At 35.1% G+C, this 18,756-nt stretch overlaps 1 protein-coding gene across 1 annotated transcript; it reads right to left on the bottom strand.

Annotated features, from left to right (window-relative positions):
* Window positions 1-3,116: 3,116 nt before the first annotated feature.
* LOC112025103 (probable leucine-rich repeat receptor-like protein kinase At2g33170) lies at window positions 3,117-8,383 on the bottom strand. The gene is given in 4 exon segments (XM_024057766.2): window positions 3,117-3,470; window positions 3,472-3,787; window positions 4,156-7,113; window positions 7,593-8,383. Coding segments are annotated over 3 exon segments (3,309 nt in total). The 5' UTR covers window positions 7,088-7,113; window positions 7,593-8,383; the 3' UTR covers window positions 3,117-3,409.
* Window positions 8,384-18,756: the final 10,373 nt, after the last annotated feature.

Raw genomic sequence — 18,756 nt, 5'->3', positions numbered from 1 at the left:
AAATTCACTTCCAATAAAAAGATATTGAGTGAGTTTGTAGCCTAAGGCTACAATCGATTTTGTAGCTAAACTTTGTCCTAATTGGAATTAGAATTAAATCAATTAATGCAGTACCTCCAGTCCACAATGAACCATTTCTTAGTACTACTTTTTGTTTCTATATTTAAATAAGGGTTTGGTTAATGGGTGTATAAAGCGGTAAAGCCCAAGGTTGCCCAAGGGGGAGAAAAACAAATAAAACAAAACAAACAAACAAACAAACAAACTTGATCACCCTAAAAAAAACTTGAACATCCTAAATAAAAATTTGAGTCCATTAAAAATAAATTTTGACATCTTCAAAATTTTGATCTATTAAAGATTGAACCAAAAAATTGTGAGAAATGTTATGTTCATAATATTTTCACAACACTTTCACAACAAATTCTAAGTGGCATGTTGTTACCAATGGACAAAAAAACAATTTCAATAATACTTAAATTAGAACCAATAACAATTGCGACCTAGGATTTGTTGTGGAAATTTTATGGATGTAACATTTCTCAAAAATTGTTCAAACAAACAAATTAGCCTAAAAGCCAAATCAAACATTTAATTGTGATATTTAAATTTTTTTTTTCAAAAGGCATATTTTAAAATTGCTATTTTTTTATAATTTAAAAAAAAAAAAAAAAAAAAACCCAAAAGGCATACTTTCCAATAGCTTGTCAGTTAATGCTCACTTTAGTTTTAGTTGAATTTATTAATTTATGTGATACATCTTGTACATGCGCATATTCACTAAAATAATGCATCAATACTTTATTGAACATAATTAATGTAACGGTTTAATGCCTAAGGTTGGAGAAAGTATAACAATAAGAGTGAGATGATATTTTGATTATTAAATAATGGAGATTTTAATTCATCTTAATGAGTAAATGTTAAAATAAATTATAGGAAAATTAGAAAGAAAATGATAATGACATGGCTGTTGATGTAATTCAATTAGAGTGTAGTAACAATAATGCTATAATTAAGTAATAAAAAATGAGAGAAAATAAAAATTAATTGGAAAATACAATCTAATTATCTTAGAGAGAAAACTACATTGAGAATAAAAAGAATAAATTATACTTTAAGAAATAGTTCAATTTTAAGGATAACAAATTATTTTCAGTAAATTTTCAAGAATAAATTATACGTTATACCACATATGAATTAAGGTGAATATTAGTGGGAATAAAAAGGAAAAAATGAAAAAGGTTAGAGAAAGTAAAAATAAGGTTTTTTTTTTTTTTTTTTTTTGAGAATCTAGTATAACAATAAGTTGAGAAGTTAATAATGAGAAGAGTTAAAATTAAGAAAGAGATAAATTTTTGATTATTAAATAATGGAGATTCTTTTTTCATCTTAAATGTGTAAATTTTTTTAAAAATTTATAGGAAAAATTAGGAATAATAATAATGATATGACCGCTAATATGACTCAATTGAAGTATAATAACAATAATACTACAATTAAGTAATAAAAAAGGAGAGATGATAAAAATTAATTGGAGAAAACAATGATTGAGAATAAGAAGATTATATGATTATACAAAATTTTATATAATGTTAACGATTGTTAAAATACTATGTGAATAACGATAACAAAGGTTAACAATTGATAACAAATTAGTCAATCATATAATCTTCTTATTTTAAAATATTTTACATCAGAAAATATTATAGGAACAATATGAACTGACAAATACAATCAATATAAAATTTAAATTTTGTATAAAAAAAATAAAAATATTTACAACCATCATGGGTCACCTTTTGGATTGTATGGTATAAAAAATTGCGTTTGAGAAAGTTTATTTAAAACTAAAAAAATAATTTCCAAATTCTATATAATTTTTAATTATACAAAAAATGTTATAAAAAACTGTAGGTTCACGATTTGTAGCCCAAGCCCAAAAGGTATGGAATATGAGCCCAATGAGCTCAGTACAATGAATTTGTAGAGAGTGGGTGAAAGAGCTGGGCTTTTGGTATATTAGACAACGGTTAATAAGGATTTCAAAGATGAACAAACATGAAACATACGTAAACCTTAATAAAATGATTGTCCAAGGAAATAGATTATGGATTAATCTAATAGTTCTAAAAGTTAATACAGTTCTTAGTACTACAGTAATTTCTTTTCACTCTTTTTCTCTCTCCTTTTTTTTGTGTCCCCTCTTATGGGAGATCTTTTACATTATATAGTTCCTTTCAGGCCATCTTAATCATACACTTATTAATCATCTAAGTCTTCACTCGAGTACATGTCCCATCAGATATTTTCTTTAGCTTTTTGTGAATGGTGATAGCTGAGACTGCACTGTTCAGAGTCTTCTCCACATAAATGCGGCCAGAAAAGTTGCTGCAACGCATTTAATGCGGTGATAACAGCTTTTTTGTTTTAGATATTTCTGTGTTCTTATCACCTTTGTACGTGCTTGAAGTTCATCTTGATTATTGGAATTCCTTGGAAGATCACCTAAATTATCCAAATGCATGCTTGACCGATATTTATCGTATCCGAAAAGGAGTTACTCTTCGGACTATATTCCTCTATTCTTTACTTATGTGATTTTCAACTTGGGGCATCTCCTAATCATTTACTCCCTCTCGGACATATCCACGTCCTCGGATAAAGCCCAAGGCCCAAATACAAATTTGGGTTCTTATCCCTGCAATAACTTTTATTAAAAATGACATTTTCACTAACTTTTGAATTCTTGAGAAAAATTGTATTATTTTTTAATAATAAATTTTATTAAAAAAGATAATTAAGGTATATAAACAATTATTGGTTTTCCTTTTATGCATTATCAAAACTTTGGGGTCAACCTTGAATTCTCAACAGACTAATCAGGATTGGCTATATGAATTCCTTTTAGCGATTCTATCTTCTTCAAAATCATACTCTATCACCTTCTTAATTGACATTTCATTTTCTACAACCACTACTACTAATGTATTTTAGATCTTCATCTACCTTTTTTTCATTTTCTCAACTTGAATCAACTTACTCTTCGTTGTTAGTGTTCTTTAGGATAATGAACAAGAATTGATTCACATCCTCGAAAGCATTACACTTGGATATAAAGAGAATCACCTTCCAACAAATGTAATTAATTTGATGACGTTTAAGATACACATAGAATAGTACCGCAACTGTACACCAGGGTGATCGTAATGTATCTTACAAAAGGAAATATAGTATTAAAGATAGACATCAATTACCCCTTAAACTAACAAAAACAAAAGTCCAGTAATGATAATTTCTAATGGGAATAAAATGTACAAGAGATTATCATTTTTGCAGTTGTGATAAATTCGAAGAATCAGCACCAAAAAATCATCTCAGTTAATAGAAACTCAAATCTGTCACATACTTAACAGAAGGTATCAACTTTCAGAAGATCATAAGTTGGAGATAGTAGAGTTTCCTTCTCATTCATTAGACTCAATAAGCATTAACACAACTTCCCGCATTGATGGCCGTTCCGAAGGGGACATACTCGTGCACATCAAAGCAATTTTAAAGACAGTAAGCATGTGATCAACTGTAATTTTATCTTCAAGATTCAATCTGGGGTCAAGTATCCCAGATGTCAATGAATGGTCCCGAATATAGTTTCTCACCCATGTGACAAGATCACCCCCTTCATCCAGTGGCTGTACAGGAGTTTTCCCAGTCAGCAACTCCAACAGAACAACCCCGTAGCTATAGATGTCACATTTTTCTGTAACCTTCATAGTGTATGCATACTCTGCATGATGAAATGTCATTTTCCCTTTTAGAAGTAAATAAATCTCTATCATAATAGAGAACAAGCATGACTTGGCAAAGCAATTCATGTGGGGTGTGTGTGTATGTGAGAGAGAGAGAGAGAGAGAGAGATGAGAGGTTTCCCCTCTAAGCTTAACTTGATAGTGTTAGTTTTTCTATTTACAGTGTGAAAGTTCTATAATATTAAAAAACAAAATGCCTTATGATGGTCTAGGAAAGATAACTAAATGCATATACAGTATTTTCGTTAACCTTATTAAAGAATATTTTTATCTGCAATAGTCTCATAGACAAATGATAATTAAAAGTATTTTCTGTGAGTCTGAAAGGGCTTAAAATGAAGCTTACCAGGAGCAATGTACCCATATGATCCTGCAACCGCTGACATTGATTTAGACTGAGGCATGTCAATTACTTTTGCCAAACCAAAGTCACCAACATGAGCTTCAAAGCTGTCATCAAGTAGAATATTGTTGGACTTTATATCACGGTGAATAATCCTTGGTTTGCAATCATGATGTAAATAAGCAAGACCTTCAGCGGCTCCAAGAGCAATTGTGAACCGAGTTGGCCATTCCAAACTAGAAGAAGCCCCATGCAGCATTTCACCCAAGCTGCCCCTAGCCATGTACTCATAGAGTAGCAGATTCGAACCCTGATGATAGCAAAAACCAAATAGCTTCACAATATTACGATGCCTAATCTTCCCAAGAGTTGAAATCTCAGCCCGAAAACTGTTCTCAATGCTGTCCCCCTCCCTATTAGATGCTAGCTTCTTAACAGCTACAATCGGTCCAGAATGCATAACTGCTTTATAAACTGTTCCGCAAGCTCCCCTTCCAACAACATAGCTGTCATGAAAATTGTCCGTGGCCTCAACCAGATCTTGTAAAGCAAACCCCTCTTTTGGAGGAAAGTAGATATCTGAATCCGAAGATGGAATCTCATTATCTTGCAAGGAAGGAACCGTCTCAGCTGGGCGTCTCATGAAGTATAAAATAATTACAATTAGAATAAGAGAAATCCCACCTATAGCAGCCGCAATAACTGTAATGATTTTACTCCGAGGAGCATTATTTCTTTCCAAAGATGGAAAAGGAGAAGATGAATTTCTACTGCAATCACTGAGAGGGCCACCACAAAGTCCTTTGTTCCCAATAAAGCTGCTGATGGCCATGTTCTGAAACAGTGGTATATAAGGCAAAGGTCCAGAAAGGTTATTGTATGAGAGGTTGCACCCCAATAAACTAGACAGATTTTCAAATGTGCTAGGAATTTCACCACTCAATTGATTATTATTGAGGAAGAGGAATTCCAGTAAATAAAGATTGCCAAGCTCTGGTGGTATTCTCCCAGTTAGATCATTATTACTAAGATTCAATGCAATCTGCAGGCTTGAAAGGGAACCCAACTCCGGAGGTATTTCACCAGAAAATTGGTTGCCACCCATCTGCAACTCTGTCAGATGGGAGAGGTTTCCCAATGCCAAAGGTATATTTCCGGAGAATTTATTTTCCGAAAATCTGAGAAGCTCTAACTGTGAAAGTGCTCCAAGCTCATTTGGTAATGCACCTACAAACCTATTTTGGCTGAGATCAAGTCGTTGAAGCATCTTGCAGTTAAAAATTTCAGGCAGAATCTGTCCTGTGAGCAAGTTTGATGAAATATTAAAAGTCACCAACTGAGAGAGATTTCCGATTTCCTTAGGCAACTCTGTAAAGTAATTATCAGCAATGTGAAGCCTTTGTAATTTTTGGCAGTTTCCAACTGAAGGAGGAACTGGACCAGCGAAACTGTTCTGACCCAATTCAAGAGCAGAAAGGTTCACTAATTTGCACAACTCTGATGGAAAGCTCCCAGTAAGCCTGTTTCCAGCCAGACGAAATTGCACCAATGATTGGCAGTTCATGACTCCAGGTGGGATATTTCCATACAGGTTATTAGACTCCAGATTCAACAAAATCAGGTTAGAATGTCGACAAAGATGGGGAGGTATTGTTCCAGTCAGCTGGTTGTCTGAGAAATCAACCACCCAAAGTGGGCTGTAAAGACCAAGCCCCTGAGGAATGCTTCCAGTTAGAAAGTTACTAAAAAGCTGTAATTGGATCATTTTAGCCAAATATTGAAACCCAAATGGAATAGGACCGGTGAGGTTATTAATTGAGAGATCAAGCTTTGTCAAGTTCCTCAAGTGACTGATCTCATTTGGTATAACACCTGTAAGCTGGTTCCCAAAAAGGTACAGTAAGTGAAGGCCTGTTATCTTACTGAACTCAGAGGGGATTTCACCTGTCAAATAGTTCTCTGAGAAATCAATTTCTGATGCCAGAGAAAGATTCCCAATCTCCCTTGGAATTGTTCCATTCAGCTCATTCCTATAGAGGTACAACTTCCTTAGAGCTTTGAGGTGCCCAATCTCCTTGGGTATACATCCCACAAGAACATTCTCATACAAAGCAAGAGTATCAAGGCTCGTACAGTTCCCAAGCTCCTTTGGGATAGACCCTGAAAGCTGGTTAGCCCAGAGAATCAGATCTGTCAACTTCCCAAGCATCCCAATCCCCTTTGGTATTTCCCCTCCTATATCATTTTGGGCAAGACCAAGTAATTCTAAATTCTCACATCCACTTATTTCATCTGGTATGCTACCAGAAATAGCATTTTGCCCAGCTCTAAATCTAGTTAAGCTCTTAAGATTTCCAATAGAATGAGGCAATGGACCTGTGAGATTGTTGGTGTATGCCACAAACTCGACCAATAAAGACAAGTTTCCGAGCTCCTCTGGAATAGAACCTGAGATTTTATTGTTGCATACATTCAAACTTCTTAAATAAGGCAGCTTCCCTAACTCAGTAGGAATTTGCCCATCAAACTGATTATTATTCAAATAGATATATTCCAAGCTGGAACAGTTTCCAATCTCCCGAGGTATATCTCCAGTGAACCTATTGTAACCAAGATCAAGCTTATTTAGATGGACCAAACCGCCAATGCTAGGGCTCAAGATTCCAGAAAGATTCATTGAACTCAAGACAAGCGACCAAACAACTGGGTCATTATCAAAAGTGCAATTCACACCAATCCATGCACATGGTGTTTGATCATTCGAATTCCAATTTCGCAAAATGTTAAATTCATCACGAAGACTATTTTTCAGCTCTAGGAGGTACTGCCCCTCCAAATTCAAACCCTCTGAAGTACAAACAAGTAGAGTAGTAACAAACACAAATAGGACAAAACTCAATCCTAAAATGCTCCTTGAATTGAAATTCCTTGACATTTTAATAGCCCTCGGCTTGATCAAAACTACAAAATAAATTAGAAAACATTAAATCCTGCACATGCATAATTTCATAATTGAAATGAAGATAATTGAATTTCTCAAATGACACCAGAATTTCAATAGTAACTAGAACAAAGACTCTGGCTACAAAATCCAATCACGTATACAAAAGAGTGATGAATAAATCATATGAAGTGTAACTAAATTCAATATTCAAATAACTCAACCAACCAATATGGAAATTTAAGACATGAGAATGCAATTCCATTCAATCATCTTAAAGAACCGAAAGACCAGCCTAAGAGGAATTCAAAAACAGATACAAATTACAAAACAGTGATAAATCCATCAATTAAAACTACCCAACAACTCATAATTCAGAAACTTCACAAAGCAAACAAGAATTTCCAACCAAAACCCAGAAATTCAGTTAGCAAAAGATCCCCAACAACTCTCAAAATTGAAAAATACCAATATGGATTGCAGAGATTATAAAACATACCTCCTAAAGCCAATAATCAGTCATCAAAAAAGAGATAATAAAAGCAGCAAGTCCACCACTTCCAACAGATTCCTCCTAGTGATGACAAACTGAAAACGGTGGAATTCATGAACCAAAGACGAAAACAAAACAAACCCAGTTCGGCTTTTTTTTCTCACAAATGGTGGGGATACAGTGGATCCAAAGGTTAAGATTTTTTTTTTCTTTTTAAAAGAGAAGAATTCTAAGAAGAAGAAAAAATCTCTAGCCCATTTTGCGGCTTTTGAAGCCGGGAACGTAAAGTGCAATGAATCCAAAACAGATCTTCTCAGTATTATCTTATTGAAAAAGATTGAAAAGCCGAGACTTTGTGCAGCAGTCTCGGCAAAAAAACTCTTGGCTGAAGCTTTAATGGCCGACAATGAATGCTTTTATCTCGTCTAGTCTTACTCTTCACTGTAATAATGGGCTGTTTGGTGTTGTATGAATGGACGAGTCTCTCTGTTTCTTTGTCTGGAAGTGGAGGGCTACGTATAAGTTTCTTTGTTTATTATTGCAGTGCTTGTTTGAGAAAAAAAGTTAAGGAAAACTGTGTGAAGCTTTTTTAGAGAGAGAGAGAGAAAGAGACGGCGAAGTAGAAGTAGAAGTAGTATCTGTATTTCTCATGTTTTTGTAGAGAAAGAGATAAATATGGGATTTCTTGATTAGGACGGCTGCCTTCTTGGATAGGAAGGTAGGTAAGTGGAATTTTCATTTGTTCCTCTTCCTCTCCTTCTTCCCCTACCCTTTAGCCTTTATGACCATTTTTTCCTACTTCCCCCACCCTCACTACTTCTGCCCTCTCATATTACCCACTAACGTTGCTGTCATGTCATATCATATGTATCTATATTCAAAACCATTCGTCGCTCTTTCTCAACAAAAAAAAAAAAACCATTAGTCGCTAAACTAGCTCGTGCAATGCACAAAAGTTTAACAAAATGTAGACCTTTCTCTTTTTATATTTTTGCCTTCAATATAAAATTGATAACTATGATAGCTTTTTTTTTTTTTTAAGAATCTAATTATGGTAATTATTAATGAACATTTATTATATTTGTATTTGTATATGGAACCATCAATTGTTTTACACCTTTTAAAGAAAATATGATGTTGGAGGGTTTAAATATAGAATAGAAACTAAATTCAATTAATAATATATATATATATATATGATGTGTAAAATTATGAGGTCTCAAAAACTTAGGTGATAAAATATTATAAAATTTACCAAAAGGTAAATGTTTTTAATTTTAGGTATATTAAGATTATATAGATTAGTATAACATGACTTTTACATGAGATTATCTCTAACATATTTTTTATTGAATATCAATCCCAATTTTCCAATCCTAGTAATTGAAAATTTTATTGTGGTATTAGATTTATTTATTTATTGATAATGCGGTAGACTTACTTTATATAAAATTGGAATGAAACATTTTTGTATCTTCCTTTTTTTTTTTTTTTTTGCACTTTCAAAAATAATTCTATTACTTAATTAAGAGTGATTTAATTCTAAGAAAGACATAAAGCTAAATTATTATAATTTAATTTAAAATTGTCAATCAAATTCTCTCCCGCTAATAATCCAAGTCCAACATACAGTCTCAAAAAAAAATCCAACATACATCTACATATAAAAAATAAATAAAAATTAAACTCTCCAAATAAGAGATTGATTAAATTAAAAAAGATTGAAAAAATGAAAGTAAAAGAGTCAATTCTCTTAATTCTTAAATAATGACAGGTTTTATACTTAGGGTGTGTTTGGATGCCGCTTATTTTGCTAAAAACTGAAAACTGAAAACACTATAACAAAATAAATTTTAAATATATGAATAGTATTGTGGGACCCATTTTTAATGAAATTTTGTGTAAAAAAAGAGATTTGTAAGTCCTGTGAATAGTGCACGAGACCCACTGAAAAGCACTGTTCACTGCTTATTTTACTGGTCAAGAGGTAGTTGGGTCCTGTGCACAATGCACAAGACCCATTGATAGATGTGATGGAGCGCATCTTAGTAAAAAAAATTAAAAATTTTTTTTAAAAAAAAAGCTAAAAACGCAAATGCCAAAACGCAGCCGCTATCCAAACGCTGCTTTAAACGATTACAATTTAAATTTTTTTTTTTTTAAGTTCAAAAAGCGCTAGCATGTAAAGTGTATAGGCAAATTTTTTTTTCAGATTCTCCAACATGATATTGCCAAGAATTTTTTTTTTTTTTTACTATCAAAAAGAGAAAATTTTTTTTTTTATAAACCAAGGATTCATAATATATATATATATATATACACACACATACACACTTGGGATGAAACAAGAAATGGAAAAGGATAATTCTGAAAACCAGAAAAAGACAATATGGTTCCAAAAGCAAGGGAGTCAATACCGTACCGGAAGCTGTACCAGTTTGGCCAGCGGTACGATATATTTCGAATACCAGTCAATACCGGTATACCGTTTCGGGTTTACCGCTATTTTTTATATTTATAAATATATATATATATATATCTGTGTTGTGTGTGTGTGTGTGTGTGTGTGTGTGTGTATTATAATAAATATAAAAGTTTACCATAAAACATTTCCTCAATTCAAAACTAATTATTCATGGTTTTAAACTTTAGTATCAATTAAAAGAAAAAAAAACACAATATAAAAAATAAAAAGCTTAAAAGTTACCAATGCATACTAAGAAAACAAATAATACTTGTAAGTTAAAACAAATAAGTTACCATTCTGCCCTAATAAAAATTCAAAAATTACAAAACTTTAAAATAAAAAATAAATAAAAATAAAAAACTTTTTTTGTACCGGCCAGTATTGCCCGAAATTGGCTGGTATGGTCGGTATTTAAACGGTACGAAACGTTGATGTTTTGATGTCAGTATACATACTGGTACAGTACATACCGGTCGGTACAGCCAATACTAGTACGGTATTGACTACCTTCAAAAGCCAGCCATCCCACGCCACTAACTTATTTTTCACTTGGATTTTCACCCAAAAAAAAAACTTATTTTTAACTTATTTACGTAATTTTATTTTGGGGTAATTTCACTTTACCACCAACTCTACCCCAGTTACAGTTTGCAGCCTTAACTTTTTGAATGCACATTTTACACTATAAACTATGATCTTTGTTACACTTTACACCCCCGATGTCAAGTTTGCTATTAACTTTGATGGAAATCCAAAGTTTAGGATGCAAAGTATGATAGAGAGTATAGTTTAGGGTGGTAAAGTGTAATTTCTCATTTGCTTTTAAGGAATTGAGAAGATGAGCAATTGAATCTTTTCACGTGATGCCATACTTTTCCATCCAAATTAACAGTAAACTTGATGTTAGGGTACAAAATATAACAAGGATCATAGTTTAGGGTATGAAACGTGCTTTTAAAAAATTTAGGGTGTATCGCTCCAAAAAAAAAAAAAAAAATTTAGGGTGCAAAATTTAATCAAAGGTAAAATTTAGGATGGTAAAATATAATTTCTCCTTTTATTTCTTTACATACATTTCCATCATCATGTATTTAAATTTTAAAGAAATATCTTAAAAAATTTCTTTAAAGACTGCATGATAATATAAAGAAATTTTGTTGAGATATTTATATATTTAAAGAAATTATTTTTTGAGATATTTATTTATATACATTACAGATATAGAAACCCTTTATTCCCAAGAAACGAAAGTTCTATATTTAAATTTGTTAAAAAAAATAAGGTTTTATAATTGTGAACCAAAACTAGGTTCCAGTTCACTTAATTAATAAAGTTTCTTGTCTCTCGAATAAAGATTTGGGGTTCAATTGCTTCCTACACCAAACACCCAATTAATGTCTTGGCTAGATGATAAAGAACAATCATCATAGAGTGAACACCACAAGTTTAAAATACTATCATACTTATAACATAAAAAATAAAAAATAAGTGTGAACCAAAACAATATATCTATAATTTATAATATATGACTCTGAAAAATTCTATAATATATATATATATATATATGTATACTTTTGGTTGATTTGTTTTTATTGTGCCACGTAAGATTCGGAGTCTTCACAATTTTACACATAATTATTCTAATTTATATTTTTATTGAATTTAGATTCTATTCTACATTTAAAACCTCTATTAGAATCTTTATATATATATATATATATACAAAAACCTCTATTAGAATCTTATCATATCATATTTTTTAAAATGATAATACATAGTTCCATATACAAAAATTACAAATACAATCATAATTGATGTTTATTTATAGCTATCATAATTATCAGATTTCATTATTTAGATATAAAAAATAAAAGAGAAAAATACACATATTTTATTAAACTTTTCCGTACATTGCATAGGTTATTAACTAGTAAAAGAAGAATCTAAAGTCTAAACACTTCACACATTTGAGGAATGGAAAAGCTTGAGGAGGATTTAAAATCCAAGTTGTGGGGATATATGAGCTGAGTAGGAGTATTGGGCCGTGGGCCACGCTCGAGGATGTAAGGGAGCCCAAGGATAGTTGAACAATAGGATAAGTGTGTGGGACAATAGGTCGAGGACAAGGACAAGTAATAACAAACAAATGGTGTCTCCCAAGGATACAAACTTCCTCGAGAAGCGTTGTGTAAAGTTGGAGCCCAGTCGCTTAGAGAATACCGTGCAAGAGGTTACCATACTTATAAGGATAAGCTTCAGATAAAGGAGTCCACAGTAAACTAAGAAATATCTGAGAAAAAGACTACCACCACCACATTAAATATTCTGCACCTAACCAACTGGCCGCATTTATGTGAAAATGACCCCTAAGTAAGGATATCTCAGCTCACAGCTACTTACAAATCTTCCAAGAGGTTTCTGATGGGACAAGCATCCAAAAGATCGCCTATATGATCAACAAGTGGAAGGTTGAAATTGAAAAGAATATGACTATATAAGGAAATGGCCCTCGTGAAAAATGGGGTATGTAATCTAAAAAGAAAAGGAGAAAAAGAATTTAACACCTTGTACTTAGATAAACTTGAGTGTATATAAGAACACTTCATCCTCGAATTTGACCGAGGAGTGTTATTCCCTTCAAATTGTGTTTTCTTATCTTTCTAGCACGAAGCCAATCTATTGTGGCCCATATATGATTTGCTGAGTCTTTACCTGTAAAATCCACTCTTTAACAAATTTATTGTTTTGGACTTGTTGGGCCATCATAAATTTCTAGTGAGCTAAGAGTCTAATTCTAGACCTTACAATTGGCGTCATCTGTGGGAAACAGGGAAGCCCTTGTAATCTTGTTCAGTCATGGTGGGTTCAAGACCAAATGAGAAGAATCTGTGGAATCTCAACGTCAAGACCATTTTCTTAAGTTAGAATGGAGGAGAGATCGTGAAGTTAGTGTGCATACAACTCATACTAGTAGGAGTCATTCAAGAACTGGGAGTCATGTGTCACATAGGGAGGAAACTAGGAATCTCCAGTTGGAGATAGACCATCTGCATAGAAAATTACATCGTATATAGAGAATGGCATCTCCTTCAAGCTCTAGATCTGAATCAGGGGAAGATAGTAGTTACAGGCCACGATCAAGAACCCCTCTTAATGAATCCTTTTCCCTACAAGGAGGAACGCTATCATAAGCAAAAAAGTAAAAGTCTGACCCATAAGAGTTTGGGGAATGACACAATGAGCGAAGCTTTGCGCCAAATTTCAAAATCACCTTTTACGCGAAGGACTGACAGGGCCAAACTTCCTTATTGTTTTGTGCAGCCCACTTTTACCATTTACAATGGGAGGACTGATCTAGTTAAGCACGTCGGTCATTTCAATCAGGGATGGCTATTCATTCAAGGAATAAGGCTTTGATGTATAAAGTATTCCCCTCTAGCTTAGGGCCTATCGCGATAAGATGGTTTGACGGGTTGGATGAAGGCTCAATTGGCTCTTTTCAAGAGCTCACTATGGCTTTCGGGGCTCGATTTGGTACATGTAGCAAGGTTCCTCATCCCCTAGATTCCCTGTTGTCCATGGTGATGAAAGAGGGTGAGACACTGAAAACTTACTCGGATAGGTACTGGAGACATTTAATGAGGTAGATGGAGTTTTAAGACGTGACAATAAAGACATTTAAGGTCGACCTTCCTACTGAGCATGAATTGAGGAAGTCCTTGACAAAGAAACCAGCGCAAAGCATGCGTCAGCTCATGGATTAGATTGATAAACATAAACGGGCCAAGGATGATCAGCAGTAGGGGAAGGGGAAGGCAAAAGTGGCTCCCCCTGAACGAAGTGACTTTAGGTCTGAGAGGTATAATAATAACCGACCCCAGAGAGATTTTACTGAACATACTAGGCTTCCTACAGCCGAGGTAGTCAACACAGTATTCAAGGAGTCTGTGCATCAAATTATTGAGAAGATAAAGGTTGAACCATACTTTAAGTGGCCAAATAAAAGGGGGGGGGGGTGACCACACGAGGCATAATTAAGGTCTTTATTGCCAATATCATAAAGACCGTGAACACACTATAGAAAATTGTAGAACTTTGCGTGACTATCCGGAGTAGCTGGTCAAGATTAGGAAGTTGAGACAATTTTTGTACCAGCCTTTTGGACAGGGGAGTTAGACTGGGTAGGCATATCAGAGGGAATTTTCCTCGGGACCGCCCTTGGGAACAATCGGTGTTATCCTAGCAGCCCCAGGTAGGATTGGAGTATGTCCATCTAAGGTAATGTCCATAGCACGACCATGTACCAATGACTCGATTCCTGAGTTTAAACGAGGGAGAATTGAAGTCCGACCAGCCTTGAGTTTTTCTAATGATGATAAGGTAGGAACAGTTCAGCCATATGATGATGCCTTAGTGGTTACCCTTCGAATAGGACGGTATAATGTAAGGAGGATCTTGGTAGATCAGGATAGTGGTGCAGAGATCATGTATCCCGACTTATGCAAGGAACTTAATCTGAAGCCTGAGGATCTAGTTAGCGACGACTCCTCTCTAGTGGGGTTCGACGGGAAAATTGTTATCCCAAAGGGCTTGATCAAGCTACCTGTTCAAGCAGGGTGAAAGGTGGTTGAAGTAAATTTCATTGTGGTGGAAATGCTTATTCACCCTATACTACTATTTTGGCAAAATCAAGGCTTCATGCTATAGGGGCTATATCTTCAACTTTGCATCTGAAGGTGAAATATCCCTCTAGGGACCAAGTTGGGGAGTTGATTGGAAGTTAGGCTATGGCAAGACAATGCCTAGCTGCAGCTATCAGACACCAGTCAGAGGGTGAATCCTCAACCACCCCAGAAAGGGCATTGTAGCAATTAATAAAGGTAGAAACATCCTCGGCATTGTAGATGGAGGAGTGAAATGCAAGGAGTTAAAGAAGATTTATTGATATTGATGCAGAGAAGTATTTCCAAATTGGAGTTGAAATGCCTCCTCGTGAGAAGGAGGAGTTGCTGGCTTTTCTTAGAAAGAACGTTGATATATTTTTTTAGAATGCTTATGAAGCTCTCAGGGTGGATCTGAATTTCATTTATCATCATCTGAATGTCAACCCAACGGTGACCCCTAAGAAACAACCACCTCGATGCTCTTCTAAAGAACATGCCGAGGCTGTTAAGGAAGAAGTAATAAAACTTAAGCATGCAGGGGCAATTAAGGAGGCCTTTTAGCCAGAATGGCTGGCCAATACAGTTGTGGTGAAGAAGAAGTCAGGAAAGTGGAGTTTGTTTAGATTTTACCAACTTGAATAAAGCTTGCCCCAAGAATCCTTTCCCGATCCCTCGGATAGACCAATTGGTGGACGTTATAGTCAGTCATCCTTGGATAAGCTTTTTGGATGCCTTCTAGGGGTACCATCAGATACCATTAGTTTTGGCTGTCCAGGAGAAGACTGCTTTCATGACGCCTACTAGGAATTATCACTACTGAGTAATACCATTTGGATTAAAGAATGCTGGGTCTACTTACCAAAGGATGATGACTAGAAAGTTTGAGTCTCAACTAGGAAAGAATATTGAAGTTTACATCAATGATATGGTTGTGAAGAGTAAGATTGTAGCCGAGCATTTGAATGATCTTGAAAGTGTATTCGAGATACTGAGGAGACATAAGTTGCGTCTCAATGGTTCGAAGTGTTCCTTTGGCGTCAACTCTGGTAAATTTTTGGGCTATATGATCACACGTAGTGGAATTGAGGTTAATCCTAATCAAATTAAGGCGATAAATGATTTACGACCTTTTCAGAATCCTAAAGAAGTACAAAAGTTTACTGGGGTGACTACTGACTTGAATAGATTCATTTCTCGGTCAGCAGATAGATCTAAACCATTCTTTCAGCTTCTTCACAAATGGAAGGGATTTTAGTGGACTGAAGAGTGTAACCTTGCTTTTAAGGAGCTAAAGGAGTATCTGTTTCGACAACCTATTCTTTTTGGGCCGGAAAAGGAAAAGGTTCTTTTTGCTTACATTGCAACAACATGTCATGCAGTGAGTTTAGTTTTGGTCAAAATGGAGGCTGGGTTCTAGAAACAGGTGTATTAGGTAAGCAAATCTTTGTAAGGTAGATATCCATTACTTGCCACTGGAGAAGGCCATTTTGGCCATAGTGCATGCAACGAGAAAGCTCCATCACTACTTCCAAGTGCACACTGTGGTGGTTCTCACTGAACTTCCTTTACAATCATTACTTAGGAAGTCTGATTATATGGGAAGGATTGCCAAGTGGGGAACGATTTTAGGGGCATTTGACATAAAGTACATGTCTTGCACCGCTATTAAGGGATAGGTCCTTACAGACTTAGTGACAGAATTCACTGAACACCTAGAGACAGGTGTTGCTGAGGAGGTGGAATTAACAGGGGTGCAAGTCATAGTGGTTATGGTTCATGAATGTCCATCATGGAAGCTTTATGTTGACAGGGCGGCTAACCAAAAGGGGTCGGGTGTAGGGATAGTGATAGTATCTCCAGATAGAATTACTATTGAAAAATCCTTGAGGCTGAGCTTCTCAACCACTAATAATGAGGCTAAATATAAAGCCTTGTTGACTGGGGTAGCTATGATCAAGAAACTAGGTGGAAAAATTGTTGAGGTTTTCTTGGACTCAAGGTTAGTCATTGGGCAAATTAAAGGTGAGTTGGAGGCCAGGGATTAAAGGATGCAAGGGTATCTAGGTAAAGCTTGGTAGTTACAATATAGCTTTGAGTCTTTCTCTATACAACAAGTCTTGAGGAGTAAGAATACTCACATAGATTCTTTGGCAACCTTGGCAACCTTTTCCAGGCAAAACCTTCCTCGGGTTATCCTTGTCGAGGATTTGGCGAGGCCTGCCGAGTTGGAGGTGATGAAAGTCAGAGTATACCAGATAAGGGTTGGTCCTAGTTGGATGGACCCCATAGTTTTATTCTTGAAAGAAGGAGTATTACCTCTTGAAAGTGGGGAGGTAGAAAAAATACGAAGAAAAGCTCACCGTTTCTGGCTGTCTGAGGAATAGAAGTTGTATAAACGCTCTCTTTCAGGGCCATACTTACTTTGTGTCCATCCTGAGGCAGAGAAGCCACTTTTGGAGGATCTGTATGAAGGGATTTGTGGAAGTCATATAGGAGGCAGATCGTTGTCACATAGCACTCTTACTCAGGGTTACTGGTGGCCAAGTATGCAGTAAGAAGTATAAGATTATGTTAAAAAGTGTGACCAGTGCCAAAGGTTTACTCCAAACATTCATCAGCTTGAGGGTGTATTGAAACCTTTGTCTAGTCCATGGCCATTTGCACAATGGTCTTGGATATTGTAGGGTCATTTCCTAGAGCTATGGGAAACCGAAGGTGGCTTCTTGTCGGAACAGATTACTTCACTAAGTGGGTTGAGGCTGAGCTGTTGTCTAACATCAAGGATGTTGATGCCAATAAGTTTGTTTGAAAGAATATTTTTACCCGGTTTGGGATTCCCCATACTCTTATCTCGGACAATGGGCTTTAATTTGACAGCAAGGCTTTCAGGTTGTATTATTGTGAGCTTGGCATTAGGAATAAATACTCAACCCCAGCCTATTTGCAAGGGAATGGGTAGGCTGAAGTAGTTAATAAGGTTATAGTTAGTGGGCTTAAGAAAATGTTGGATGAAGCAAAGGGTAGATGGGTTGAAGAGCTCCCACATGTCGTTTGGACATATTGGACAACTCCTCGTCGTTCAACTAAGGAAACACCATTTGCCATGACATATGGCTCTGAGGCTGTGATCCCTTTAGAGACTGGGTTTTTGACGTTAAAAACAAGCATGTTCACTCCTGACAACAATGATCAATTACTACAAAAGAGCTTGGATTTAATCGATGAACAAAAAGAAGTGGCCATGGTCCAATTGGCACATTATCAACAAAAACTCAAACAAGGATATGATATGGGAGTGAAGGTCAGACTATTAGCACAGGGGGATTTGGTGTTGAGAAGGGTGGTGGGAACTGCAAAGAACCTATCCTAGGGAAACTAGAACCTAACTAGGAGGGGCCATACTGCATCGCTTTAATGGCTGGGAGAGGAACTTATTTTTGGGAAGATTTAGATGAAAATGTTGTACAACGTCTGTGGAATGCAAATAACCCTCAAAGATACTATTATTAATGAAAGGCAATCTTGCTGTCTTTTATCTTAATTATTATTGCCTAAGTTCTTTCTTGTTTTTCTAAGTATTAAACAAAACCTCAGTCATGCCTGGTTTCTTGGACCACATACCTTGGGTAAATTAATACCTCTTATTTTTCTAAGTATTAAACAGAATTTCGGTCGTGCTTGGTTCCTCGGACCACATATCTTGAGTAAATTAATACTTTTTCTTTTTCTAAGTATTAAACAAGAACTTCGGTCATGCCCAATTCCTTGAACCATGTACCTTGGATTAATTAATTCTTTTTTATTTATTCAAGTATTCAATAAAATCTTGACCTTGCATGGCTCATTAGATTGGGCACATTAGACACATTAGTATTTTTCACTTACTAAAGTGTTAGCTTGTTAATTTCTTGAATTGTGTAAGTATACTAGAACAGTGTTATGTTAGTTTTGTTTAATCTTTGGGATCTACAATGTTGTTTCATGCTTGAATACTTAACCGTATTTAGTAATAAATAGTCAGCTGTAAAAGTTGTACATA

Source organism: Quercus suber, unplaced genomic scaffold (genome assembly GCF_002906115.3).
Source record: "Quercus suber isolate HL8 unplaced genomic scaffold, Cork oak 2.0 scaffold_49, whole genome shotgun sequence".
NCBI lineage: Eukaryota > Viridiplantae > Streptophyta > Magnoliopsida > Fagales > Fagaceae > Quercus > Quercus suber.
This window is presented reverse-complemented; position numbering and strand designations above follow the sequence as displayed.